General features: G+C 43.2%; 1 protein-coding gene and 1 long non-coding RNA gene across 3 annotated transcripts in view; one reads left to right on the forward strand and one right to left on the reverse strand.

The window, feature by feature from the left end:
* The window catches only part of LOC139703090 (uncharacterized), a 639,290-nt gene extending 614,180 nt beyond the window's left edge, over positions 1-25,110 (forward strand). The window contains exon 2 of the long non-coding RNA XR_011705579.1: positions 24,856-25,110. This is a non-coding gene — a long non-coding RNA (uncharacterized lncRNA). The remainder of the gene's footprint in view (positions 1-24,855) is intronic.
* On the reverse strand, positions 1,512-9,868 carry Gjb1 (gap junction protein beta 1). Of its 2 annotated transcripts, none has more exons than XM_027935874.2 (2): positions 9,785-9,868; positions 1,512-3,020 (listed from the first exon to the last, which is right to left on the reverse strand). In XM_027935874.2, the coding sequence occupies exon 2, from the start codon at positions 3,002-3,004 to the stop codon at positions 2,153-2,155; it is 852 nt and encodes a 283-aa protein (XP_027791675.1). In that variant the 5' UTR covers positions 3,005-3,020; positions 9,785-9,868; the 3' UTR covers positions 1,512-2,152. The 2 variants fall into 2 exon arrangements, with proteins under 2 accessions (XP_027791675.1, XP_071462947.1); XM_071606846.1 differs by lacking the exon at positions 9,785-9,868 and adding an exon at positions 7,497-7,700.
* Positions 25,111-25,442: the final 332 nt, after the last annotated feature.

Consider the following 25,442-nt stretch of genomic DNA (forward strand, 5'->3'; position numbering starts at 1 on the left):
CTTGGACCAGGATGGGATTTTAAAGAGAAAATCATTCTCTTGATGGCCTTTTGGGCAGAGAGGAAATGCTCTGTGTTTGCTGAATTGCATTGTGAATGAAGATGTCTTTCCATAAGAAAAGGAGTCTCGGTCACCATGAGTGGGGACCTCTCTTCTGACAGGGTGCAATGTCAATTCCTAAGGAGAAATGAAATTTCTTGCAGGCAAGAAGTGTTTTTCTTTTAAGAGAGGAGAAGCTCTCTCTCAGGGGTTGCTAAGTGTGGTGGGGAAAAAAAATACCTACACTCTCTTTTCTAAAGGACAAATCTCCTCCAAGGAGTAAACCTTCCATGCTTTCTCTCTGAAGGGGAAGAATTATTTTGAGAGGGAGAACAATTCTAATGAGATCACCCTGATTTTTCTCTACTTTTCTGATATACTTCCCATGTGGAGTCCACATATTCAGAGAGGGAGTGGCAAATACTTTCTCTAGCAAGGAGGTAGCAAAAGTGAGGAGTGAAACTTGCTGTGGGGGAAATTTTACTCTGAGGGTCCACTTGTGAAGACAGTGACTCTGAGATGGGGAAAGCACTGTGAGACTGTGGAAGTCTTTTAGGAACCCCAGAAGCACAGAGTGTCAAAGAGAGCTTAGAGATGTGCTAGGATAAAACTTTGTTTGCTCACAAAGAAACAGGCTTGGGGAAGGGACTGTTTTGCTAGTAAGTGACATGAGGAGAACTTGAACCTGACTTTGTTGAGTCCCAGACTGGGGCTTTTCCTACTGCAGCTGACAGGGGGAGGGGTGATGCTTGTGAGGAGACTGCCTCTATGGTATGTGTGAACTATGGTGGAGGCATCTCTGGGATAGCAGAGGGGTGGTCAATTCAGAAATCAGTTGGGAGAAGGAAACTGAGGAGGAGGATGAAATTAAGGGCTATATCCAGAGGAAAGGGGCCAGAGTCATTGTATACCTGATCAGCAGATTGTGGGGCACTGGTTTGCAAGGAATGCTAAATTTATAGGGAGTAAGGGGACAGCTTTCCCAGGAGTGTAGGGGAAGGGACCTCGGCAAGATACCCAGGGACTGCGTGCCTCTGTTTCAGAGTGTCTCTGTCTCTGTGCCTTTCCGTCTCATTCACTCAATTTCTCTATCATTTCCTGTGTTTCCAGAGGGAAGTGTCGTTTTAATTTTTTAAAATCACAGGAAAGAGGTATGTGAATTAGACCCCAATAAAGTTGTTAAAAATGAAAACAACAACCACCAAGAAAACAATAAGAAAGGAAGGAAGGAAGGAAAGAAGGAAGAAAGAAAAACCAACAAGAACAACAAAAAGCAGGAAAGAATGGCTCAGGATCTGGCTTTGCTGGGGCCAGGAGCACGGTGGTAGTTCCTCATTTACAGCTTCAAATCACTCTTTCTTTTGACCTTTCCTTTCTTGATCAGCAAAAAGCCAGCCAAGGCCAGCTCATCCAGGGGGAGGTCAGAGGTTATGGAAGAAAGAACTTCAACAAACACACAAGCCACTTCTTCATTTACTGTAAAATCCTGTTTAATGTGTAACATTTCAGGCAGAGAGAGGCCTTGGGGACTGGAGACACGGGCAGCCCTGACTGACTCCCACTGCAACTTATCTGCCTGCTTCTCCCTTCCTAACTCCATTACCCCCAGACATGTCTCCTTTTTGTGGCCAGCTGGCAAGCACTGTTCCTCCTTTACTCGTGCTTGCTACCCTCCCTTCTCCACCCACATATCCACAGCACCCCTCCTCCACTCTGCTTGCCCACATCCCTCCCCATTGATGTGACTCCAGAAATAGGGGATCTGACAGCACAGGGTTAAGATTAGTTTCAGAATTGGAGATACTGTCAGAGCATCCCATCTCTTGTCCCCAGTGATCCCAGGAAGAGAGAGAGGGAAGAGGGGAAAGGTACAGGCAACAAGAGCTACCCACACCCCTGGTAACCTTGAGCACTGGCATAGTGGTGGCCTCATTCTCCCCACTCCTCCAGCTCTCCAGACAGAAGGCCCTGGGAGGAAGGGCAGTAGGGAGGGAAGGAAGGTTTGGATGGAGTAATCCCTAGCAGGCAGAGGCCTGTGCACTGGCAGGGGAGAAGGAGGGGCAGGCCCAGGGAAGGATGGGGAACAGGATGGGAGGTTGCCTGGTATGTGGCATCAGCAGGCCGAGCAGCGGTCACTCTTCTCAGCTAGCCCGGCCCCAGTGCCAGGGCTGCGGCGCAGTATGTCTTTCAGAGTGCCATCCTGCTCGCTCAGCAGCTTGTTGATCTCATTCTGCTTATATTCAGGTGAGAGGCGGTGGCCAAAACCTGAGCCCTTACGGGAAGGTGGATTGGAGCGGCGCTGGGCTCGGCGGGCACAGGCCCGGATGATGAGGTACACCACCTCCGCCACGTTGAGGATGATGCAGATGCCAGAGGCAGCTAGCATGAAGACAGTGAAGACGGTTTTCTCAGTGGGGCGGGACACGAAGCAATCCACTGTGTTGGGGCAAGGGTAGGCCTCACACTTGACCAGCCGCACCATGGCATAGCCGGGGTAGAGCAGATAGAATACATACATAAAGACGGCCTCAAACAGCAGCCGGAACACCACACTGATGACATAGGTCCACCACAGTGTCCCTGAGATGTGAACCTTGTGCCTCTTCACCTCTTCCAGGTGTAGGGGGTCCCCGTGGCCCTCAAGTCGCAACATTTTCTTCTCTATGTGCTGCTGATGAGCCACGTGCATGGCCACAAGGAGAGCTGGGGTGGAAACTAAGATGAGCTGCAGGGACCACAGACGCACGTGGGAAATGGGGAAAAAGTGGTCGTAGCAGACGCTGTTGCAGCCAGGCTGAAGGGTGTTGCAGATGAAGGAAGACTTCTCATCACCCCACACACTCTCTGCAGCTACCACCAGCACCATGATTCTGAAGATGAAGATGACCGACAGCCATACTCGGCCAATGGCAGTGGAATGCCGGTTCACACCACTGAGCAACGTGTACAAACCTGTCCAGTTCATCCTGCCTCATTCACACCTGCAAAACATGAGGTGTGAGTGAAACAAACTGTCAGAAAACTGGGGCAGGAAACTGGGCGACCACCCCCACCTCTTCCAAGAGCCAGTGGCAGGAAAGGAAAGACTTTCACAGCTTTCCGCTTCACCTCATCTCCCATGCCAGCATCTCCTCCTCCTCACTCACTTGACTTGACTTCCCTAAGCCCCATCCCCCCCTCTTCACATTTATCCAACATTCTTTCATCTCTAGTCCCTTTCTTCATCAGGCCCATTTTGTTCTGCTATCAGCCATCCCCTCTGGCTCCCCATCCCCCAGCTCCTTAACTCCCAACCTGGGGCAAAACCAACAAAGCCATTACCTTGGGGAGCGCCTATCCCTGAGGCCACCCAGACAGGTCCCCTATGGTCTCATGTCTGTGTAGGGGGAGTGGTCCCTGGGTCCGCGCCTGCGTCCCAATTCATCGCTGCCCGGTGCTGGGGAGTCATATGCTGCTTTATACCCAGTGTCTGCACAATGGGACCTTTGTGGGGCTCTGAACAACGCCCTTTAGAATTCAGATCAAACGTTCTGACTTCCGCCCACCCTACACACAGAGCACTTGTGTCCCAGCGCCGGACACCCAGCCTGCACCCACCTGTTCTGTGCCCGCCCGGTCCATCGCCGCACCCGCCCCATGGCCCCACCAGAAGAATGGCCATGGTGGGGAGATGGAACACAGACAGGTGCATGTACAAGGTGATCCCAGGGGACCAAGATGCTCTGGGCCCTCCCCCATGGTCTATCAGAAACATAGGGTCACAGGATTTTTCCTAGGCTTAGATCCCCTGCAGGGTATGGGTGAGCTAGAAGGAAGTAAAGGGAGGAGTCTATCTTGTCGGGAACTGTGCTAAGCATTTTCCCACACGTTCTTTCTTTCGAACCATTTAGCAAGCCTGTTAACCCATTTTCCTGATGAGGAAGCTAAAACTCAGTTAAATAACTCACTCAAGTTCAGACACCTAAGAAGTGGGAGGGTAGGATGAAAAAGCAGAGGTGTATATTTTTCCACAATAGACTCCTAATGCTTTTGCAGATGGTGCAAAAAAAAAAAAAAAAAAAAAAAAAAAACTAGCCATTTAAAAGAAGAAAAGTAGGGCTTGTTAGTGTATGCCGGTAATCCTAGACACTAGGGAGGCCGAGGTAGGAAAACCACAAGTTCCAGGCCAGCCTCAGCAACTAAGTGAGGCCCTAAGAAACTTAGAAAGACCCTGTCTCAGAATTTAAAAAAAAAAAAATATATATATATATATATATATATTTTAAAAAGGGCTTGAATGTGGCTCAGTGGTTAAGCACCCCTGGATTCAATCCTTGGTACAAAAAAAGAAAAAGAGGAAAAGAAAGCAACATCTAATGTCACCTGGGGGGAAAAAAAGGCACCTGAAAACAAAAAAAAACATGGAAGCCTTCCATCTGTAAGCACATTCCAACTCAAGTATCGTGGAGCAAACTTCACTATCCCTCCTCCTATCCCTCCTTGAGTTGCGGAAAAGGGAATCCCTAGAGGAGCTGGGCAGGTGGGCACATGGCAAGGACAAGCCAGGAAAAGAAAGCAAAAGGTCTCCAAGCAAACAGCAAGCTAGGAGATGGAATAGGCAAGATTCAGAGCTTTAGATTTGAATCTTGGGTCTTCTCCTAATATGACCTTGAGCTAGCTACTGAATTTATCAGAGCTTGCTTGCTCATCTATTAATGGGGTTAATATCCAGCAAGGCTCAATGAAATGACCTACAAAGTTCTTAGCCCAGGTCAGGTTTCACAGTTGGTGATCTGATGGGTTTCTCAGGAAGAGAAAACAATGTCGTCTTGGGGGGCTAATTGGTCTGCCAAACCAAGATTTCTCCTTTTCCTCCCAGATGTTGTTGTTGACTTAGACAGCTCCAGCTCCGTTGCTGCCCTGCCCCCAAAGTCAAGTGTGAATTGTAACCTCCCTTTCAGGATCTTGCCAGTTGCTCTGGAGAGGAAATTCTCCTCCATCCCTTAGGCAGGCAAAGAAGGCCTCTCCCCACCTCCCACTGCTTCTGCCATTATGTTGCAAGGAGATTGTGCTAGAAGCAGGGGAATGAATGTGAGGAATATTTGCAGGCCTAGACCAGAGGAAATGCAGGGCATTTCCTGCCTCTAATGCAGGCTCCACAGCAGGAATAGTGGCAGTGGAAGAAGCCCTCTATTCACTTCTGGGTGGTCCTCTCTGTCATAGAGGGAAAGGGCAGGGTAACAGCAACTGGAAAAGTTGGGGAATGGGATCTATGAAACTGGGGGAAGAAGGCAAAGTCCACAGGACATATGGTCTTTCTCTGAACAACAACGTTTCTTCATTTAGCTGAAAAAATAAAGCCTTGGTGAATTTGTGCTCAGTGTCTAAACCAGTTTGGGGATGCATGGGCAAGGGTGTCCTTTCTCCCAAGTCTGGGATTCTGGAGGCAAAGCTGCTGCAGAAGTTACCTCAGTTAACTTAAAAAAAATGCTTCAGGCAGTGAGATATATTAGATTTTTTTTTTGGGGGGGGGGTGGGCAGTATTGAACCCAGAGGCTCTCTACCACTGATACACCCTCAGGGCTGGGGATATGGCTCAAGCGGCTTGAGTGCGGCCCTGGTTCGATCCTCAGCACCACATACAAACAAAGATGTTGTGTCCGCCGAAAAAAAACTTAAAAAAAATAAATATTAAAAAATTCTCACTCTCTCTTTAAAAAAATACATCCTCAGCCCTTTTTATTTTTTGAGACAGGGTCTTGCTAAGCTGTCTAGGCTATTCTCCAATTGCTATCCTCCTGCCTCATCTGGAATTACAGATGTGTGGCCTATATGGATTCTTTTTTTTCTTTACTTTCTTTTCCTTTTTCTTTTTTTTTCCTTCTTCTTTTTTTTTTTTTAGAACAGGAGGTTGAACCCAGGAGTACTTTGCTACTGAGCCACATCCCCAGTCCTTTTTATTTTGAAACAGTTTCACTAAATTGCTTAGGGCTTCACTAAATTGCTGAGTGCTGAGGCTGGATTTGAACTTGGGATCCTGCTGCCTCAAGCCTCCAGAGCTGCTGGAATTACAGGTGTTTGCCACCACACCCAGCTTTTTTTTTTTTAACATATGGATTCTTTTTTTTAAAATTCTTTTAAAAATATTTATTTTTCAGTTTTCGGTGGACACAACATCTTTATTTTATGTGGTGCTGAGGATCGAATCCAGTGCCCCGCGTATGCCAGGCGAGCATGCTACCACTTGAGCCACATCCCCAGCCCTTTCAATTCTTTTTTTTAGTTGTAGGTGAACACGATAACTTTATTTTATTTATTTACTTATTTTTATGTGGTGCTGAGGATTGAAAACGTATGGATTCTTAATACAGGTGGTGAAGGAGAATTGTTAAGAATAACCATTTACTGAGCACCTGTTATATGCCAGGACCATGCACTATACTCTTTCATGTAATTCTCAGAACAACACCCTAAGGTAGGATATTGCTTTTATCCTCTGTCACAGAGGAAGAAACTGAGGCAAAGAAAAGTGAAGGGACTTGCCTAGAGGTCATGCAGTAAGCAAGTGACAGAGCTGGGATTTGAGCCAGGTCAAAATGACTCCAAACCCATATTCTTTTCCATAAACTCCACTGACTTGGATAGATTTACAACTTTCTTTCCATGGAGGTGTGTGTGTGTGTGTGTGTGTGTGTGTGTCTATTTTTTGGTACTGGGAATTGTACCCAGGGCCACTCTTACAATGGAGCTATACTTTTAGCCCTTTTGCTTTTTATTTAAAAAAAAACACAATTATTTAGTTGTCAGTGGACCTTTATTTTATTTTATATGTGGTGCTGAGAAGCGAACCCAGTGCCTCATATATACTAGGCAAGTGCTGTACCACTGAGCTGCAACCCCAGCCCTTACTTTTTATTTTGAGACAGGGTCTCTCTAAGTTGTCTGGGCTGGTCTCAAACTTACAATCCTTCTGCCTCAGTCTCCCCAATAGAGGTCTGTGGGTACTTTTCCCCCAGTACTGAAGAGTGAACCCAGAGCACTCTATCACTAAGCTACTTCCCCAGCCCTTTTTTAATTTTGAGACAGGGTCTTGCTAAATTGCTAAGGCAAACCTCAAACATGTAATCCTCCTGCGCAGCCTCTCAAGTAGCTGGGATTATAAGCATGCGCCTCTGTGCCTGGCTCCATGGGTATTAATTTTTAAGTTTTTTTTTTTTTTTTGTACTGAGGCTTGAACCCAGGACCTTTTGTATGCTAGGCAAGTGCTCTACTACTGATAAATCCCCAGCTCTCCATGTATTTCTTTTCTTTTCTTTTCTTTTTTTTTTTTTTAAGGAACAGGGGTATTCAAAACTGGCCTGTCTTTTCATTCTCCTTTTACTTCTTCTTTCCTATCAATTGACACCACTTTTTTTTTCTCCTTTCTTCTTGGAATTTCCCATTGCCTCCCAATTTTGGTATTTTTTCCTCTTGCTTACCTTTCCTGGGCTGTTTTCTCCAACTCCAAAGTGAATCTTAGCTGTTCTCGTCTCTCTGCCCCTCAGAGGTGCCCCACAGACATCCTGGCCACCCTTGAGTTTCTAGGTTCTTATAGTTTTCTGCCTCTTATCATCTTAAACTCTCTGTGACATAGCCAGTAACTCCCTTCAGGGCCCCTAAGAACCCTTGTGTGGGCACTGGGATTTCAATTTTTGCTTTCCCAGTTGGAAAGTGAACTGATCCTTATGTCAACATCAATACTCAAGGGTTGCATTTAAAAAACATCTAGGGGAGTGACCTGATTTTGAAATCCAAACTGTTTTCCCAACTTTGGGTTAAAGTCCAGGTATTGATATACTCTGCTCCAGGCGTGTTTTGCTCCCATGTTTAATTAAGAAGGGCTTTTGGGGCCTTGTCAGGCTTCAGGTTTGCCCCAGAACTCAGGAACAGCCCCAAATCAGGAGATTGTGCTTAGTCCTTACAACAAGCCTGTAATATTATCCCCATTTTTCAGACCAGGAAGTTGACACTCAGAGTAACTTGCCTCAATGGCAATTGCACTGCTGCCAAGTGGTAGAATCAAGTTCCAAAATTTATTTTTCTTTGACCTCATAGCCTTTGTACACAGCACTGCTATTGGTGACTCTTTTAGGGAGTTTGGATTCTAACTGCAACCAGGCTTACATCTCAAAAAACTCTACTCCTTCCTGTGCATTCTGGCATGTGCACGCATGTGCACACACATGCACACAACACATTCGTTAAGTCTGTGTCTGTTTCTTGGCCCCCACCTCTTTCTTCCAACTACAGGGAAATGCTTGTGATTTGGAGGGTTGGGGAAGAGGAGTTGAGCTGGGCTGGATGGGCTTACATTCATTCTCAGAATCCATGCTCCCTCCCCCATTTTACAGGCAGCCTGTGGTCACAAGGGGACATGGGACTTGCCTTGAGATTTCCCTCTGAATTTCTGGCTGCCTTCATTAGTTTGACAGGGTTAAGGCCAAACTCCTCCAGCTCTTTCTCTTTCCATGCTTATCTTCCCTGCCTCCACCCTGTGGTTCTACAGAATTTTAGTCATGGGACATAGCTTTCCACCATGCCATACAATATGCTGTGGCCAGTCTTGGTCATATCCAGTCTGGTTCATTACATTTTTCCCTTTCCCTTTCCCTGCTGTGGTCTTTTCATAAAACTTCTACTAATGTTAACTCCTTTATCACTGTTTGAACTATCCCCAATTACTCCTTCATCACCCCCCCACTTCCTGTTGCTCTCTATTTGAGCTTATTATAACAGCCACCATTTATGGAATACCTACTATGTGTTAGAAACTGTATGATCATGAACTCTCATTCTTACAACAACCCTGTGAGCCATGAGCTGTTGTCTTCAATCCACAGATAAGGTAAAGGCAACTCAAAGAAGTGAAATAACTTATCACACAGCTGGTAAACAAGAGCTGGAACTCATTGGAAATCCTATTAGTCCCTCACCCAAGCCTGGGCCCTTTCCATATTGCTATGCTGCATCTTCATCTACACTTCAGTCCATTAAAACTTCTCTTGTCTAAATTCTCCTCTCTCCATCTCATTTTTTAAGCCCATGCATTCGGCTATGCCATTCCCAACAGCTGGAACAACTTTTAAACAGTTAGAGAGCCATCCCTCCTATAGATCCCCAAACCATCAGTTACCCCAGGCTCAGCTTGAGTCTGCCTGCCTCCCTTAAGAAAATGGAAACACATGCTCTCAAATCCTCAGCCCCTTTGACTGGCCCTCTGTGGCCCACTCAGTACATTTATTCATTCACCTTCACCCCTGTGTTGGGAGCATGCCTGGTTTGCCTGGTATTCTGGGAAGGAAAACAGCATCTGGCATTGCCCAATTGTCCCACTGAACCCTGTCCCTGCGTGGGAGAAAATGTCACAGAGGAACAAACTTGGCTACCTTGTGTTACTCTAGTCTGTCTTCCTGGGAATCTGACCCTATGGGGGTGAGAAGAATATTTGTCAGAGAAAAAAAAAGGGTGAGAGGAAAAGCAACTTTCAGCCTTGAAAGAGGATAAGAGTTGGAAGCTGCAGAGAGAAGCTAAGCAAGCCTGGCACCTGGCAGGAGGAACCTCAGCTCAGCTCAGCTCAGAGGAAAGCATAGAAGGGACCTAAGTGGCTGAGTGCTGAGGTTCAGAGAAGGCAAGATCCAGGTGTCTCCCCAGCCCCACTTCTGCCCCCACAGCTGCCACACCAGCCCTCAGTCCCAGGACCACCTCCCTCAGTCCCCAGCCTGCTCACCTCCCCGACACTGCCACACCTGGCTGCTGCCGCCCTTTCTCAGGGAATGTCTGCAGGCGTGTCTGCCCTATACCACTAGGCACTGTCAGCCCAGCCCAGGGGGAGGGACAATGAGTCCAGGGCCAGAGCCAGAAATGGCCCACGGCCCAAGAGGAACCAGAAAAACATTAACCAGCCCCACCTCCTCCCACACACAATCATTAAACAAGATTGATTCCCTGAGTTCCCAATGGGTTTGGAGTGATAGATCATATTGCTTGGGGTTATTGCCCTGTCCCACAAGGAGGGAGGCATCATTATCAGTCATGTGCCCAGGCCTGGCCTATCTGGGAGACTGAGCTGGACCTGGGTTCCTCAACATCCCTTAGCCTTTTCCCACCTCCAGGCCTTAGGTAGATTCACCCATTGTGTGAGCAAGTTGCCAAGTTCCTATGCTGGGTATCATCCCTTCCACTTGCCAGCCTCTAAAACTAAATGACAATGGGAGGAAAAAGACATGAGTGATGGCACCTAAGGTCAAGGTGGGGGATAACAGTGCTTCCCACCCATATCACAGTATCAGGGTGCTTTTGACTACCTGCCTATTGTCCATGTACTGAGTGGCTGAGGACAGACCAAAGTATTTGTAATCACATCCCAGAACCCTAAAACCTCCTCAGAAAGTGTCTTCTATTCTTAGGGCCAAAGCAGTTGAACTGCAAAGTATCATGTGCAAGCAACAAATCTTGGCAATCATTTAGGTAAACAGAGAATGTCAACCCTTAACTGAGGGATCAGTCTTTTTTCAAGGTCTCTACCATGGAGGGCTTTCCTGAAGACCCTACTAATCCTGTGACCTGAATGGCAGTGAAGAAAAGCGAAGTCAGGGGCTGGGGTTGTGGCTCAGCAGTAGAGCGCTTGCCTAGCAAGTGCAGGGCCCTGAGTTCCATCCTCAGCACCACATAAAAATAAATAAATAAAGGTATTGTGTCCAACTACAACTAAAAAATAAATATTAAAAAAAATAAAGGGCTGGGGATGTGGCTCATGCGGTAGCGCGCTCGCCTGGCATGCACGGGGCACTGGGTTCGATCCTTAGCACCACATACAAATAAAATAAAGATGTTGTGTCCACCGAAAACTAAAAAATAAATATTAAAAAAATTAAATAAATAAATAAGCAAAGTCAGCAGAAACTGGTCCCTTACCTTCTGCTCTTCACCTCAGCTTCAGTTCCCTTGCTAGACAGAAAGTCAGGGCCTAAACTTTCCTTGGTTGAACACCGATCAATAAGTCTTTACTGGACACCTAATGGGATCCCAGCATATGGCCACATGCAGGGGACAAGAAGCAGAGAAGGGGAACATACCCCAACTATTCTTAAGGAATTCATTGGGCTGGGGATGCAGCTCAGTGGTAGAGCCTTTGTCTAGAATGTGTGAGGCTTTGGATTCAATCCCCAACACTGCAAAAGGAAAAAAGGGGGGGGGCATTTATCAATTTCCTAAGGAGACAAGACCCAAGACCCAAGAAATTGCTGTGTTCAATTACGTGGTTCTAACTTTGATTGTCCATGGAGTTTAAAGAAGGAGAAGGTGAAAAAATTGATAGTCAGAGAGGAGGTAAAGTTTGAGTAGAGAAGTAAAGGATGGATAACAGAAGGAAAGGCAAAAGGTGGGACTAGCATTCAATGGAGGAGGCACAGTATGAGTAAAAGAGAATTGGAGTGAGTAAGGCATGCTTAGGGATAGAAAGGAGGCACTCCATTGAGTGGCTGTGGAAGAAACCATTGTTCATCAACAGAGCTCAGAGCATGGAAGACCTTTAAAGTTAGATAGGATTTGGTAAAATTGATATAAGGCAAAACTGAGCCAGACCCCAGTGTGTGTATGGTAGGGGAGACCAAGCTGAATGCCATTCTTTAGTAATTGATGATTCCTGTTGAGCACAAGTTGGAGTGAATAAAGAGGACTAGCATTTCTTGAGTATTTAATGCATCATAGGCAATGTTCAAAGTGCTTTGCAAGTACTACTTTGAGCCTCAAAATAACCCTATGAAGTAGGCAGTATTAATATTACCACATTGTGGAGGAATTAAGGCACACAGAGGTTAACTGACATAACTTAGGTCACCTGGCTAGTAATAACAAAACTAGATCTGAACCTAGACAGTCTGGCTCTAGAACATCTTTATCACTACATCACAGCTGATAAGCTCTCCATTGAGAATTTGTGTATAGAGTGGTCCCTGGCTGGGTGTGGTGGTGCACACCTGTAACCCCTGCAACTCAGGAGGCTGAAGCAGGAAGATTGAAAGTTTGAGGTCAGTCTCAGCAACTTAGTGAGACTCTGTCTCAAAAATAAAAAGGACTGGGAATGTAGCTTAGCTCAGTGGTAGAACAATGTAGTTTCAATCCCCAATACTGGAAAAAAAAAGTGATCCCTGACTGCTGACTTCAGAAGTTTCTGAGTTAATAGGAGAGATGAAACATGCACCTGAGTCACTACAAGGGAGTAGTTCATCAGTGCCATATGCAGATATGATATGCTAGAAGGAGTTCAGAGATAGGAGAAAAGGGTAAGTTTCATGGAACAGGCAGGATTGGACTTGGATAATAAAGGATATGGAGGGGGCCCAACATTCCAGGTGACAGGAAACTGTGAGATGTGTTTAGGGAATGGTGGGCAGACCTGTTTGACCAGAAGAGAGAGCTCCTATAGCAGAACTCCTGGGAAGGAAAGTCCAGGTCAATATTAGTATGTACTCATTGTTCCTGGGAGTTCTGGCAGGGTTTCTTTGAGGTGCTTGTAGTTCTAGGCCACAGGAAGTCTCTTTGAGTAGTTTGTAGCTGTACAAAAGATACTGTTACTAGAATCGACTTGTCCTTGGCCTGTTTACTGCTACTTGAGTACATCTTCTGGCTGGGTGCTGCTGCTGCTAGAGAGGTAAAGCAGGGAGAGAGAAGGGAGGGGAGAGGAGGGAGACAAGGGTAGGAAAATGGAGAGAAGAGGAAAATGACTACAGTGAGCAATGTCAATGCATTTGCTCCTGCTAAGCAGCTCAATTCAGCTGCTCCCTTGACTCCTGTTTTGTTGTTGTCTTTTTAGATAATCATGCCAGTAGAGTATATTTTGACATATTATACATACATGGTCCCTTGAGTCCTAAGCAGAGTAGACCATTCTTTTTTTTTATGTGTGTGTGTGTGGTACTGGCCATTGAACCCAAGGACACTTTGCTACTGAGCCATATCCCTGGTTTCTTCTATTTTCTATGTCTCACTAAGTTACCCAGGCTGGTCTTCAACTTGTGATCCTCCTGCCTCAGCCTCCCAAGTTGCTAGGGTTACAGGTGTGCAAAGCTGTGCCTGGCTTGAGAAAATGTCTAAACATTTTATGTCAGCCTGCTTATTTCCTGGAAATCACTCAAAGAAATCTTCATTAGGTCTTGAGACATACAAGGTAAGAGACCCCAAACATAATAAGTCTGTCATCTCTGGCACAGTTCAAACATCAGTCCAAACAAGGGTTTTCCCCATTCCTGTTCTACCTGAGACTAAGACAGTGGATCAAGGAGATGAATCACATTATTTGGGAGTATTTCTTACCAGTGACGTCATCATAGTTCAGAGTTTTGGACTTCATAAACAGAATCAGCAGCCTAGTGAGAGATTCTACTTGTGACATCATAGGAGCAGTGCCAGCTGCCTCAGCCACAGCAATCTTGAGGCTTTCTCTGATGATAGGCAGAAGCTCTGACTTGCGTGTGGAGTCTATCATCCAGCCTGTCCCTGGACCTCATTACCAAACAAAATGTGGCAATTTGAATGGCTTTGATCAATGAAACAGCATTGCTGTATGGTTCAGAAATCAAAGGAAATGGCTTCTAGTGTGAATGCTGTTTATGATACACAGGCAAAAACTCTTCCTAAATGAGTCCATAGGATCAAGGATATGGTTAACCTGGAAAATATGCAGAGAACTTCTAAAGTCTCCACCCCAGCTCAGGCTATGGAAGATTGTACAAAATTTCCCAGTAAGGGCTGCTAGGGAAAGATGGAAGCAGTCATGTATTCATAATGGTTATTGTTTTTCACAAATCCTTTTCAAAAGGCCACATAATTACATGAATGAATCTGTGCCCCAGGAATTCATGTTCTCAGAAGAGGCCAACTGGAGGTAAATGTTTTTAGCATTAGACTATTTTATTTAACAAGTAACTATATGACATGTACATGATACAGTTAAAGAAAAACCAGTCCTTGGACTATAAAAAGAAATTTTCCACATTTACCTGGTTTGTCATTAGTGCATTATAATTATACAAAATATTGGGGTTCATTTTAGCATAGTCATAAAAGCATTGAATATCATTTGCTCTCGTTCAGTTCCCAGTTCTTCCCCTTTCCCTCCCCTCCTCCCTCCCCCTGTTCCCTCTCCAAAGACGTAATTATCAATCTTTTCCAAGGGGGTTTCTGAGGAACTGTATGTAAGTCACCTTTCCATCATTGTGACAAAAAAAAAAAAAAAACTGAGAAAATCAACCTATAAGAAGGAAAGGTTTATTTTGGTTCATGGTTTCAGTCCATGGTCAGTTAGCCTGATCTTTGAACCCTGTGGTGAGGAGAACACATGATGGAGTAAAACTGTTCACCTCATAGCTGCTGAGAAATGAAAGAGGCAGAAAAGGGCCAGGGTCCCAATATCCCCTTTAAGGGCACACCCCCAATGACCTAACTTCCTTCTTCTAGGTTCTATCTCCTAAAGGTCCCATCCTCCCAATAGTGCTACAGGCTAGGGACTAAGATCTCAACCTGGGCCTTTGGGGAAATTTCAGAACCAAACTACAGTAAATTACTGAGAGAGTGTGCCAATTCATTTGGCAGTTAGACATATATCATTTGCCCTAAGGACAGTTTGGAATAGCATTATGGTTTGGATCTTTTGTGTCCTCCAAAGGCTTGGTCATTAGCCTGTGGCACTGTTGGGAGGTGGCATAACCTTAAGGAGGTGAGTTCTAGTAGAAGGAAGTTAGGTTATTGGGGCGGTGCCCTTGAAGGTGATGTTATGACCCTGGTCCCTTCCTGTCTTACACTTTCCAGCAGCCATGAGGTGCAGCTTTGCTTCACCATGTGCTCCTGCCATGAGTACTGTCTCATCACAGGCCCTTAAACAATAGAGCCAACCCACCACAGACTAAAACTTCTGAAATTCTGAGCCAAAATAAATCTTTTCTCCTCTAAATTGATTTTCTCAGGTGTTTTGTCTCAATGACATAAAGCTGACTAACATAAGCAAGGAACAAAAGCAAAATTATTTCAGCCCTCCTCCCTCAAAACTTAATTGCATGAATATCCTAAAACCAATCCCACACAGTCATGGTCAGTAGTAAAGCCAAAAAGTGAGGTGGTATTCCTTGGAGGCTAGAGATTTACTGGGATTAAGGGCCTAAAATACTTCCATACCCCCACTTCCCTCCACTTTGGAATTGATTTTGCCCCCATTCTTGTGTTTTATGAAGATCCTAATTCCTGCTAGGCACAGTGGCACAAGCCTGTAATCCAGTGACTCGGGAGGCTGAGGCAGGAGGATTGCAAATTCAAAGCAAGCCTTAGGAATTTAGCAAGGCCTTAAGCAACTCAGCGAGACCTTGTCTCTAAATAAATGCAAAAAAGGGCTGGAGATGTGGCTCAGTGGTCAAGCACACCTGGGTTCAATCCCTAGTATCAAAAAAAAAAAAAAAAAAAAATCCTAAATCCTATGATTCAAAAAAGGATTCTATATTTCACTGATGTTTGATCACTTAATCAACAGAAACTATGCTTGCAAATGACCCTAGGAAATTCCTTTCATCAGACCAGGTAGCCATGTGAAAAAAGAGAAATAGGAAATTGGAAGTTTTGGGCTCTTGTCCTAATATTTGTAATTGAGCCCTATAGCTTAGTGACCATCCTCTGATCTCTTTGCCCTTGGGGTATAATGAATGGTAGGACCTATGGAGTGACACAGGGGTATGAAGTTTCCAGATAGACTACAGTCCTAAATTTTTACCCAAGAGAATTAGAAGTAATGTGGTAGGGGTGAGGAATTAGAGAGGAGTCCAGGTCAGAGCTAGAAAAATGAGGCCAAGTGTCAAGCTTGAAGGGTGAGGCAAAAATGACACAGAAGAATTAGCTTGCTCTGCTAATAGTTTAAGTTTGGCCAACCAACCTGATAAGCTGACGTCCTACCTATTAAGTTGTTAATAGTTAAGGACATTTCCTTCTAGTTTTCTTTCTTCATGTACACATTCATTTTTGAATTTTTTTCTCAGTGTGTTTTCATTATTGAAATCTTAATACATATATGAGAGATTTTTTCCTTTTCTAGGTCTTCCAAATAGAAATCTATTGGTTCATCACCCATTCCCTCAAACTGAGTTAATAAAACATGTAAACCACACCCTAAACAGAAGCCCTGGTGCTCAGCCTTCCTGTTGAAAGAATCTTTGGACTCCCTTGATCTCTCTCTGTCAGCCAACAATAACACTGTGAATGCCTCATCCAGACTCCCACGCCTCACTAATTTCAAACACTGCCCCTGCTACGTTCATGAACCATCAGTACTACCAGGTCAACATCTAAGGGAGTGCCAGGCTGCTGACAACACACTGAAGGTCAAGGTTTCTGTTAACAATTACTGCTCATGGGAGGTATAGTGTGCTGTCCAGGTAGGAACACCTGCCTTGGTCAGCACTGTTGCAAATTTGAGGACTAATTCCTAAGCCCATTCAGTTATTTGAAATCATGATCTAAATTGTCTTCTGCCTGAAACCGCCCACCTCCCTGTCCATATACATCCATCTACCCTATCAGGGATAGGGAGCCAGAGCATGTGGTTACAGGGTCCCCTGAACAGCTTCATGAAGGTGGATTCTAGCACCTGGTGCAGGGAGAAAATTGTGGGCCAGAAAGTTACCCATAAGAGCTTGAGTCCAAATTTAACTCCCATCCAAAGGCTTTATACTTTCCATAGAGCCCAGTTTGCACATTGTGGGGATGGGTAACTCAAGGGGAATATACAATATAGCTCTGTATTCCTCCTTTGGTCCCTTCAGTCCCTGCTATAGGCTTTGAGTACCCTATAAGAAGGTAACTCTATTATATTTCATCCTTTAAATGCATCTTCTAACTAAGTTATTCTTTCCTTTTTGATACTGGGGATTGAACCAAAAAGTGATTTGCCATTGAGCTACACCCCCAGTCTTTTCATTATTTTTTTTAGTCTGAGATGGGGAGGGGTCTCACTAAGTTGCCTAGGCTGGCCTTGAACTTGTAATCCTCCTGCCTCCCAGAGTTGCTGGGATTCTAGACGTGTGCCACCACATCAACCTCTAACTAACTTATTTAAAAAAATTAATTTTTTTAGTTGTTGGTGGACCTTTATTTTATTCATTTATTTATATGCAGTGCTTAGAATTGAACTCAGTGTTTCACATATGCTAGGCAAGCACACTACCATTGAGCCACAACCCCAGTCCAATAACTAACTTATTCTTAATTTGTTCCTTGACCTGAATGGGAAAATCCTGATCCCAAGCCTCCCAGCCAAAATCTTTTTCTCCTTTCTTCTATATCTATTGTTTTCTTGCCCTTTTATTGAAGATTATGGCTTTCCTCTATGGTTTGCTGCCTCAGGCCTCCTCAGGCGAAAGCCTCTGGTAGTTGGATGCCCCTAGGATCATTCTCTTTCTGTTCACCCTAGAAACAGGCACATTCAGAATATAATTTCTACAATATGTGAGGTCCCTAATTCAGGTATAAAGCAAGGGCTTTGGACCCTCCAAAGAGGTCTCCATTTTGGTTTTCCTCCTACAAAAGAAAAGGATATGTAGCTACTTCATTGTTTCCTAGGAAATGGGTGTTCAGTGGCATTGGATTTGCCAGCATGAGGGCACTTTGCAGAATGTCAAGCAGTTATTGATTTTTTAATCTGAGCTACTGCTTGACAATAAACATAAACTTCTCTTTGCTGACATTCATCTCATAGTGTTGGGGCTGGGTTGTACCATAGAATACTCTGAAGTTTGGATCATTCTTAGAGAAATGATATTACCCATGGAACTGAGCTACACACATTGATAAGGACACTCTCATTATTATTGTATCAGTCAACAGTAGTTCCACAACTCCTTATATCCATCACAAGCTTTTTGGGGTGCTCTTTCCAAGGAATAACTCTCATTCTAAATTATGTGTCTGCATATGCAACCTTGCAGCATTTTGCTCAGTATTTATTTATTTAGCAGCGCTGGTGTTTGAACCCAGGGGCACTGTACCACTGAGTTACATCCCTGGCCCCTTTTTATTTTTTTACTTGAAGACAGAGTCTCCCTAAACTGTGAAACTTTTCTAATTCAATGCCTCTGGGATCTTTTTCCCTTTGTTCACCACAAAAGAAGGCACATCCAGAATAGGATTCAATTTTATACCTGCTCCAGGTATAAAGTAAGGTCTTTGGACTCTCCAAAATGGCCTCCATTTTGGTTTTCCTCTTACAAAAAACAAAGATAATTGAGCTATTTGGTTATTTCAAAATTCAGTGGCCTCGACCTTGCTTGCTAAGTTTTTTTTTTTTTTAAATATTTATTTATTTATTTTTTGGTGGACACAACATCTTTGTTTGTATGTGGTGCTGAGGATGGAACCCGGGCCGCACGCATGCCAGGCGAGCGCGCTACCACTTGAGCCACATCCCCAGCCCCGCTTGCTAAGTTTTAATGGTGATGAATTGTCTCTGAGTGTGAAAGACCTGTTTTTGATGTTGATGTCCTGAGCTGTCATGTTCAGTTCCACACTGTGCTGTATTCCTTACACTGAACATCTGGATATCAGAAGTCTTCATAACCTATATCTCTTCAGGGTGTTCAAAGCTACCATATGTAGTACCATAGGGTTCCCAAACTGGATGGTATCTTAAGCTGGGCTTTTCTCTTTTTCTTCTTAACCAGTTTTTTTTTTTTTTTTTTGAAAGACTCTTTCACATGTGATGTCTACTATTCAACCTGGCTACCAATTCCACTTGCTACACTATTGAAATTGTTTCCTGCAAAGTCACCCTGTTGCTAAATCTAATGGAAACTTTTTGGAATGAGATTTATTTGACCACTCCCAGCTTCTTGAAACTTTCTCTTCTTTTGATTTCTCCCTTTTAATGTTAATTTTTATGTTTGAAGTCTCTTCATAGGAAAATCATATCCAAAAACTCATGGGAATGAAAATAAAAATACTCTATAACAACAATCCTATTGTTAGATAGGATAACTATTATTAACAGGTGTGAAAATTAGAGTCATTTTTCAATTAGAAATATACACATATACTTTTAAGGTAGGTACACTTCAGTGGCACAGTGCTTGCCTAGCATGAGCCAGGCCCTGGGTTTGGGGGGGAAAAAGAAAAAGATAGTTGTCATCATATGGATACACATTAGTTGCTTTTTTTTTTTTGTAGGGGGGCCAGGGATTGAACTCAGGGGCACTTGACCACTGAGCCACATTCCTAGCCCTATTTTGTATTTTTTCTATATTTTATTTAGAGACAGGGTTCCCCTGAGTTGCTTAGAGCCTCGCAAACTTGCTGAGGCTGGCTTTGAACTCATGATCCTCCTGCCTCAGCCTCCCAAGCCACCGGGATTACATGAGCCACCATGCCCAGCTAGTTTGTATTCTGCTTTTTCACTTGCCCATCATGACCATTTTAGAATAGCACTAAATATTTCTCTAAAATATGGCTTTTAGGGCTTCATATTTTCCTATGACTTTTGTTACACATCTTTTCTGATCTCTTGTCTCTATGACTGCCCTATGATTTTCTCTTACTGTGTACCTTAAATATTGATGTTCCTTGGAATTTATTCTCTGTTCTTACTTTTCAAACTCTTCTTAGCAGTACCGTCTATGACCATGGCTGGCTTTCTTTCTTGCTTGCTTGCTGGGGACCAAACCCAGTGCCTCACACATTCTAGGCAAGCACTCTACCACTGAGCCACATCCCAAGCCCATTATTATTATTATTATTTTTTTTTTGTGTGTGTGTGTGGTGCTGGGGATTGAACCCAGGGCTTTGTGTCTACGAGACAAGCACTCTACCAACTGAGATATATCCCCAGCCCTTTTTTAAATTTTTGAGACAGGGTGTCACTAACATTCCCAGGCTGACTTCAAACTTGTGATTCTGCTTCTGACTCCCAAATAGCTGGGATTATAGATGTGTATCACCATGCCTGGCAAAAACATTTTTTTGGGGGGTACTGAAGATTGAACTCAGGGGCACTAGGCCGCTGAGCCACATCCCCAGCCTTATTTTGTATTTTATTTAGAGACAGGGTCTCACTGAGTTCCTTAGGGCCTTGCTTTTGTGGAGGCTGGCTTTGAACTTGCAATTCTCCTGCCTCAGGGACCCAAGAAACTGGGATTACAGGCTTGCGCCATCACGCCCAGGACAAAAACATTAAAATTTTTTTTTTTTTTAGTTGTAGATGGACACAATACCTTTATTTTGTTTATTTATTTTTAAGTGGTGCTGAGGTTCGAATCCAGTGCTTCATACATGTGAGGCAAGTGCTCTACGGCTGAGTCACACCCTAGCTCCCACAAAAAAAACTTTTTTAAGAGAAAAATGTTTTATTACTTTACTTTTGATTTTTTTTTTTTGCATCAATTCTTTTCTCTTTCCCCTTTTAAAATTTACTTTGTTTGTAGTTGACACTGTATCTGTTTTCCACTACTGTAATGAATACCTGAGATAAATCAATTCAGTTCAGTTTTGGAAGTTTCATCCAACTGGCTCCATTGCTTTGGGCCTGTGGTAGCACATCATGGTGGGAGGTGGGAGTGTGTGGCAGAGTAAAGCCATTTACCCCATGGTAAGAGGAGAGAAGTGGGGAGGACAGGGTTCCCACTATTTTCTGCAAGGACATGCCCAAGTCTTCACCTCTTAAAGTTTCCACCTCTTCCCAATTGTGCTAAGCTGGAAACTAAACCTTTAACATGAGCCTTTGGGGGACATTTAAAAAACAAATTTAGCCAGGCACGGTGGTGCACGCCTGTAATCCCAGCAGCTCCGGAGGCTGAGAAGGGAGGATCACAAATTCAAAGCTAGTCTCAGCAAAAGCAAGGCGCTAAGGAACTCAGTGAGACCCTGTCTCTAAATAAAATACAAAAAATAGGGCTAGGGATGTGGCTCAGTGGTTGAGTGCCCCTGAGTTCAATCTCTGGTACCCCCCCAAAAAAAAACCCCACCAAACTTAGCAGATATACAATAATTACATATATTTATGGGGTACAGTGTGATGTTTCAGCACATGTATACATTGTGTAATAATAAAATCAGGGTATTTAACATTTATCACCTCATACATTTATCATATCTTTTTAAAAAAAGTTTTAGAAGGGGCTGGGGCTGTAGCTTAGTGGCAGAGCACTTGCCTAGCAGGCCTGAGGCACTGGGTTCGATCCTCAGCACCACATAAAAATAAATAAACAAAATTCTTTTTAGTTGTAGATGGACAAAATATCTTTATTTATTTTAAAATTGTATTTATTTATTTATTTTGTGGTGCTGGGGATTGAACCCAGGGCCTTGTACATGCCAGGCAAGCACTCTACCAAATAAGCTATATCCCTAGCCACAATATATTTTTATTTATTTATTTATTTTTATGTGGTGCTGAGGATCAAACCCAGGGCCTCACGCATGCAAGGCAAGCACTCTACCACTGAGCTACAGCCCCAGCCCCATTTATCTTTTTGGTAGAACATTCAAATTCCTTTGTTCTAGCTATTTTGAAATTTAAAAAAATTATATGCATATTTATGGTTTATTTATACATATATTTAATTGAAACATAATATTTGCACACATTTATGGGGAACAGTATGACAATTCAGTACATGTATAAAATATTTAATGTTGATATTTAAATATGGGGGGGATTATCAGAGATTGAACTCAGGGGCACTTGACCACTGAGCCACATCCCCAGCCCTATTTAGAGACAGGGTCTCACTGAGTTGCTTAGTACCTCACTTTTTCCTAAAGCTGGCTTTGAACAGGTGATCCTCCTGCCTCAGCTTCCCCAGCCACTGGGATTACAGGCATGTGCCGCTGTGTGTGGCTAAATTTTTTAATTAAAAAAATGAAATAAGGCTGGGTATGGTGGGATATGCCTGTAATCCTTTATACTTGGGAGGTTGAGGCTTGAGGATCATGAATTTAAGGCCAGCTTGGGCAACTTTATGAAACCTTGCCTCAAAACAAAATTTAAAAATGGCTAGGAATATAGTCCAGCAATAGAGCACTTGCCTAGCATATATAAGGCTCTGGGTTCAATCCCTAGTACTTAGAAGGAGAAGGAAAAGAAGGAGAAGAAGGAGGTGGAGGAGGAGGAGAAGAAAAAGAAAAATCAAATAAGGAAAAAAACCAAAGAAGTAGAAATTGTCATGACCTTAGTCTTCAAAATTATATCAAATAAAAATGTAATTATCCTGTACCCATTCCATTCTACCCCTTTTTATGGTTTATCACTTTTCAGTAGTTTAATACTTTATTTAATATTTTTTTTAGGTGCTGAGGATTGAATCATGGCCTTGTACACACTAAGCATGCACTCCACCTCTAAATTTTACCCCACCCAATTTAATACATATACAACAACATTTTCTACATCTATGCATTTTGGAAAGTAGTTTTGCTTCATTACTTAACAATATGTTACGAACAAATTTCCAAGGTATTATATATAAATTTAACCTATTATTTTATTTTAATTGACATAATATTTGTGCTTACTTATGGGATACAGTATGATGGCTTCAACTTCTTTTTTAATATTTATTTTTAGTTTTAGGTGGACACAATATCTTTATTTTATTTTTATGTGGTGCTTAGGAGCAAACCCGTGCCTCACGCGTGCTAGGTGAGCACTCTACCACTTGAGCTACAACCCCAGCTTGATGTCTTCAATTTCTAATAGTCATCAAATCTGTATTTTTAGGCCAGACCTTACTCCTGCTCTCCAAATATACATATGATGTCCATCTCATCTCTTCTGCTCTTAAATTTGCCACTGTTCCAGTGTTCCCATATCCCATTAAAGAGTATCATATCCACCCAGCTGCCCAAGCCAAGAATCTGGGGAGTCACCATTAGCTTCCCCCCTTTTCATCCTCCTACTTCTCCATATTCAATAAACAACTAAATCCTGTAGGTCTTATGGCCTCATATCTTTTTGTTTTATTTTGAGATGGGGTCTCCCTGTTACACAGGCTGGCCTCAAACTCCTGGGCTCAAGCTTTCTTCTTGCCTCAGCTTCCTGAATAGCTAGGACTAAAGACATGAACCACCATGCTTGGCTTCTCCTCCTATCTTTTGACTCCTTTTCTTCCTTTTTATTCTACTTCCACTGCCTTAGTGCATACACTGGTAATCTTCCAACTGCATTAGTAAATCTGTTTCCTAACTGTCTCCATACCTCCATTCATGGCCTCTTCCAATCCATTCTCTAAACTTTCTTTTAAGTAATCTTTCTAGAATGTGTATCTGCTTCATGTCACTCCCCTGCTTAAAATCCTTCCTTGACTTCTCACTGCCTTTAGGATAAAATTTGCCTATTATACCATTTCCATGTTCCTTTACTAATTTTTCTTCATCCTTCAAAACTCATCTCAGATATTCTGCCCTTTACATATAATAATCAAGGAGAGGTGTGAGGTAGCCAGCAAGCTTTTGTGCTAAATTTAGAAGTTTAGGTTTTATTTCCTCTGCTTCCTCTAGACCTCTCCATCTCTTCTGCCCTATATATCTCTGTGATGGCAATTATCATATTCTACCATACTGTTTATTTACTTGTGTGTCTCCTCCATTAGACAAAAATACTATTTTTTTTTTTGGTACCAGGGATTGATTGAACCCCAGGGGCACTTAACCACTGAGCAACATCTCCAGCCCTTTTATATATTTTATTTATAAAAAATACATAAGGGTATTGCTAAGTTGCTTAGGTCCTTGCAGAGTTGCTGAGGATGGTTTGAACTCACAATCCTTCTCCCTCAGCCTCCTGAGCCTCTGGGATTACAAGTGTGTGTCAGCATGCCTGGCTAGACAAAATACTTTTTAAGGGCAGAGACCATTATAGAGTACCATATGTACTCTATTAGTACATATGCATTTGGCACATAGTAGGTATTTAGAATAAGTCTGAGAAGTGATGATTGATTAGTGAATGTAAGTGGTCAACAAAGAAATAACTTGAATCTTTTAATCCGTCCTTAAGCCGTCAGCAGGAGACTGTAACCATCTTTTAATCTTTTTTTTTTTTCATCTTTTTATCTTGACCATGTACCAGGCAGCACTTCCAGAATTGAAATAGTCTGAAGAGAGGTAAATAGAGAGCCTACATCCTGGGAACAAATCTTTACTCCTCACACTTCAGATAGAGCCCTAATATCCAGAGTATACAAAGAGCTCAAAAAATTAGACAATAAGAGAACAAACAACCCAATCAACAAATGGGCCAAGGACCTGAACAGACACTTCTCAGAGGAGGACATACAGTCAATCAACAAGTACATGAAAAAATGCTCACCATCTCTAGCAGTCAGAGAAATGCAAATCAAAACCACCCTAAGATACCATCTCACTCCAGTTAGATTGGCAGCCATTATGAAGTCAAACAACAACAAGTGCTGGCGAGGATGTGGGGAAAAGGGTACACTTGTACATTGCTGGTGGGACTGCAAATTGGTGCAGCCAATTTGGAAAGCAGTATGGAGATTTCTTGGAAAGCTGGGAATGGAGCCACCATTTGACCCAGCTATTCCCCTTCTCGGTCTATTCCCTAAAGACCTAAAAAGAGCATGCTACAGGGACACTGCTACATCGATGTTCATAGCAGCACAGTTCACAATAGCTAGACTGTGGAACCAACCTAGATGCCCTTCAATGGATGAATGGATAAAAAAAATGTGGCATTTATACACAATGGAGTATTACTCTGCATTAAAAAATGACAAAATCATAGAATTTACAGGGAAATGGATGGCATTAGAGCAGATTATGCTAAGTGAAGCTAGCCAATCCCTAAAAAACAAATGTCAAATGTCTTCTTTGATATAAGGAGAGTAGCTAAGAACAGAGTAGGGTTGAAGAGCATGAGAAGAAGATTAACATTAAACAGGGATGAGAGGTGGGAGGGAAAGGGAGAGAGAAGGGAAAATGCATGGAAATGGAAGGAGACCCTCAGAGGTATACAAAAGTACATACAAGAGGAAGTGAGGGGAAGGGGAAAAATAATACAAGGGGGACAAACGAATGTCAGTAAAGGGGGCAGAGAGAGAAGAGGGGAGGGGAGGGGAGGGGAGGGGAGGGGAGGGGGGATAGTAGAGGATAGGAAAGACAGCAGAATACAACAGACACTAGTATGGCAATATGTAAATCAATGGATGTGTAACTGATGTGATTCTGCAATCTGTATATGGGGTAAAAATGGGAGCTCATAACCCACTTGAATCAAATTGTGAAATATGATATATCAAGAACTATGTAATGTTTTGAACAGCCAACAATAAAAAATTAAAAAAAAAAATGCAATGCACATTTATGAGCCTATATTAATTAGTAATTTTGGCAAATGTTTATAA

This window comes from Marmota flaviventris, chromosome X (assembly GCF_047511675.1).
Source record: "Marmota flaviventris isolate mMarFla1 chromosome X, mMarFla1.hap1, whole genome shotgun sequence".
NCBI classification, from domain to species: domain Eukaryota; kingdom Metazoa; phylum Chordata; class Mammalia; order Rodentia; family Sciuridae; genus Marmota; species Marmota flaviventris.

What these genes read in the sequence shown, in the direction of transcription:
- Gjb1 (XM_027935874.2), bottom strand. Translation starts at nt 3,004, where the DNA reads ATGAACTGGACAGGTTTGTACACGTTGCTCAGTGGTGTGAACCGGCAT.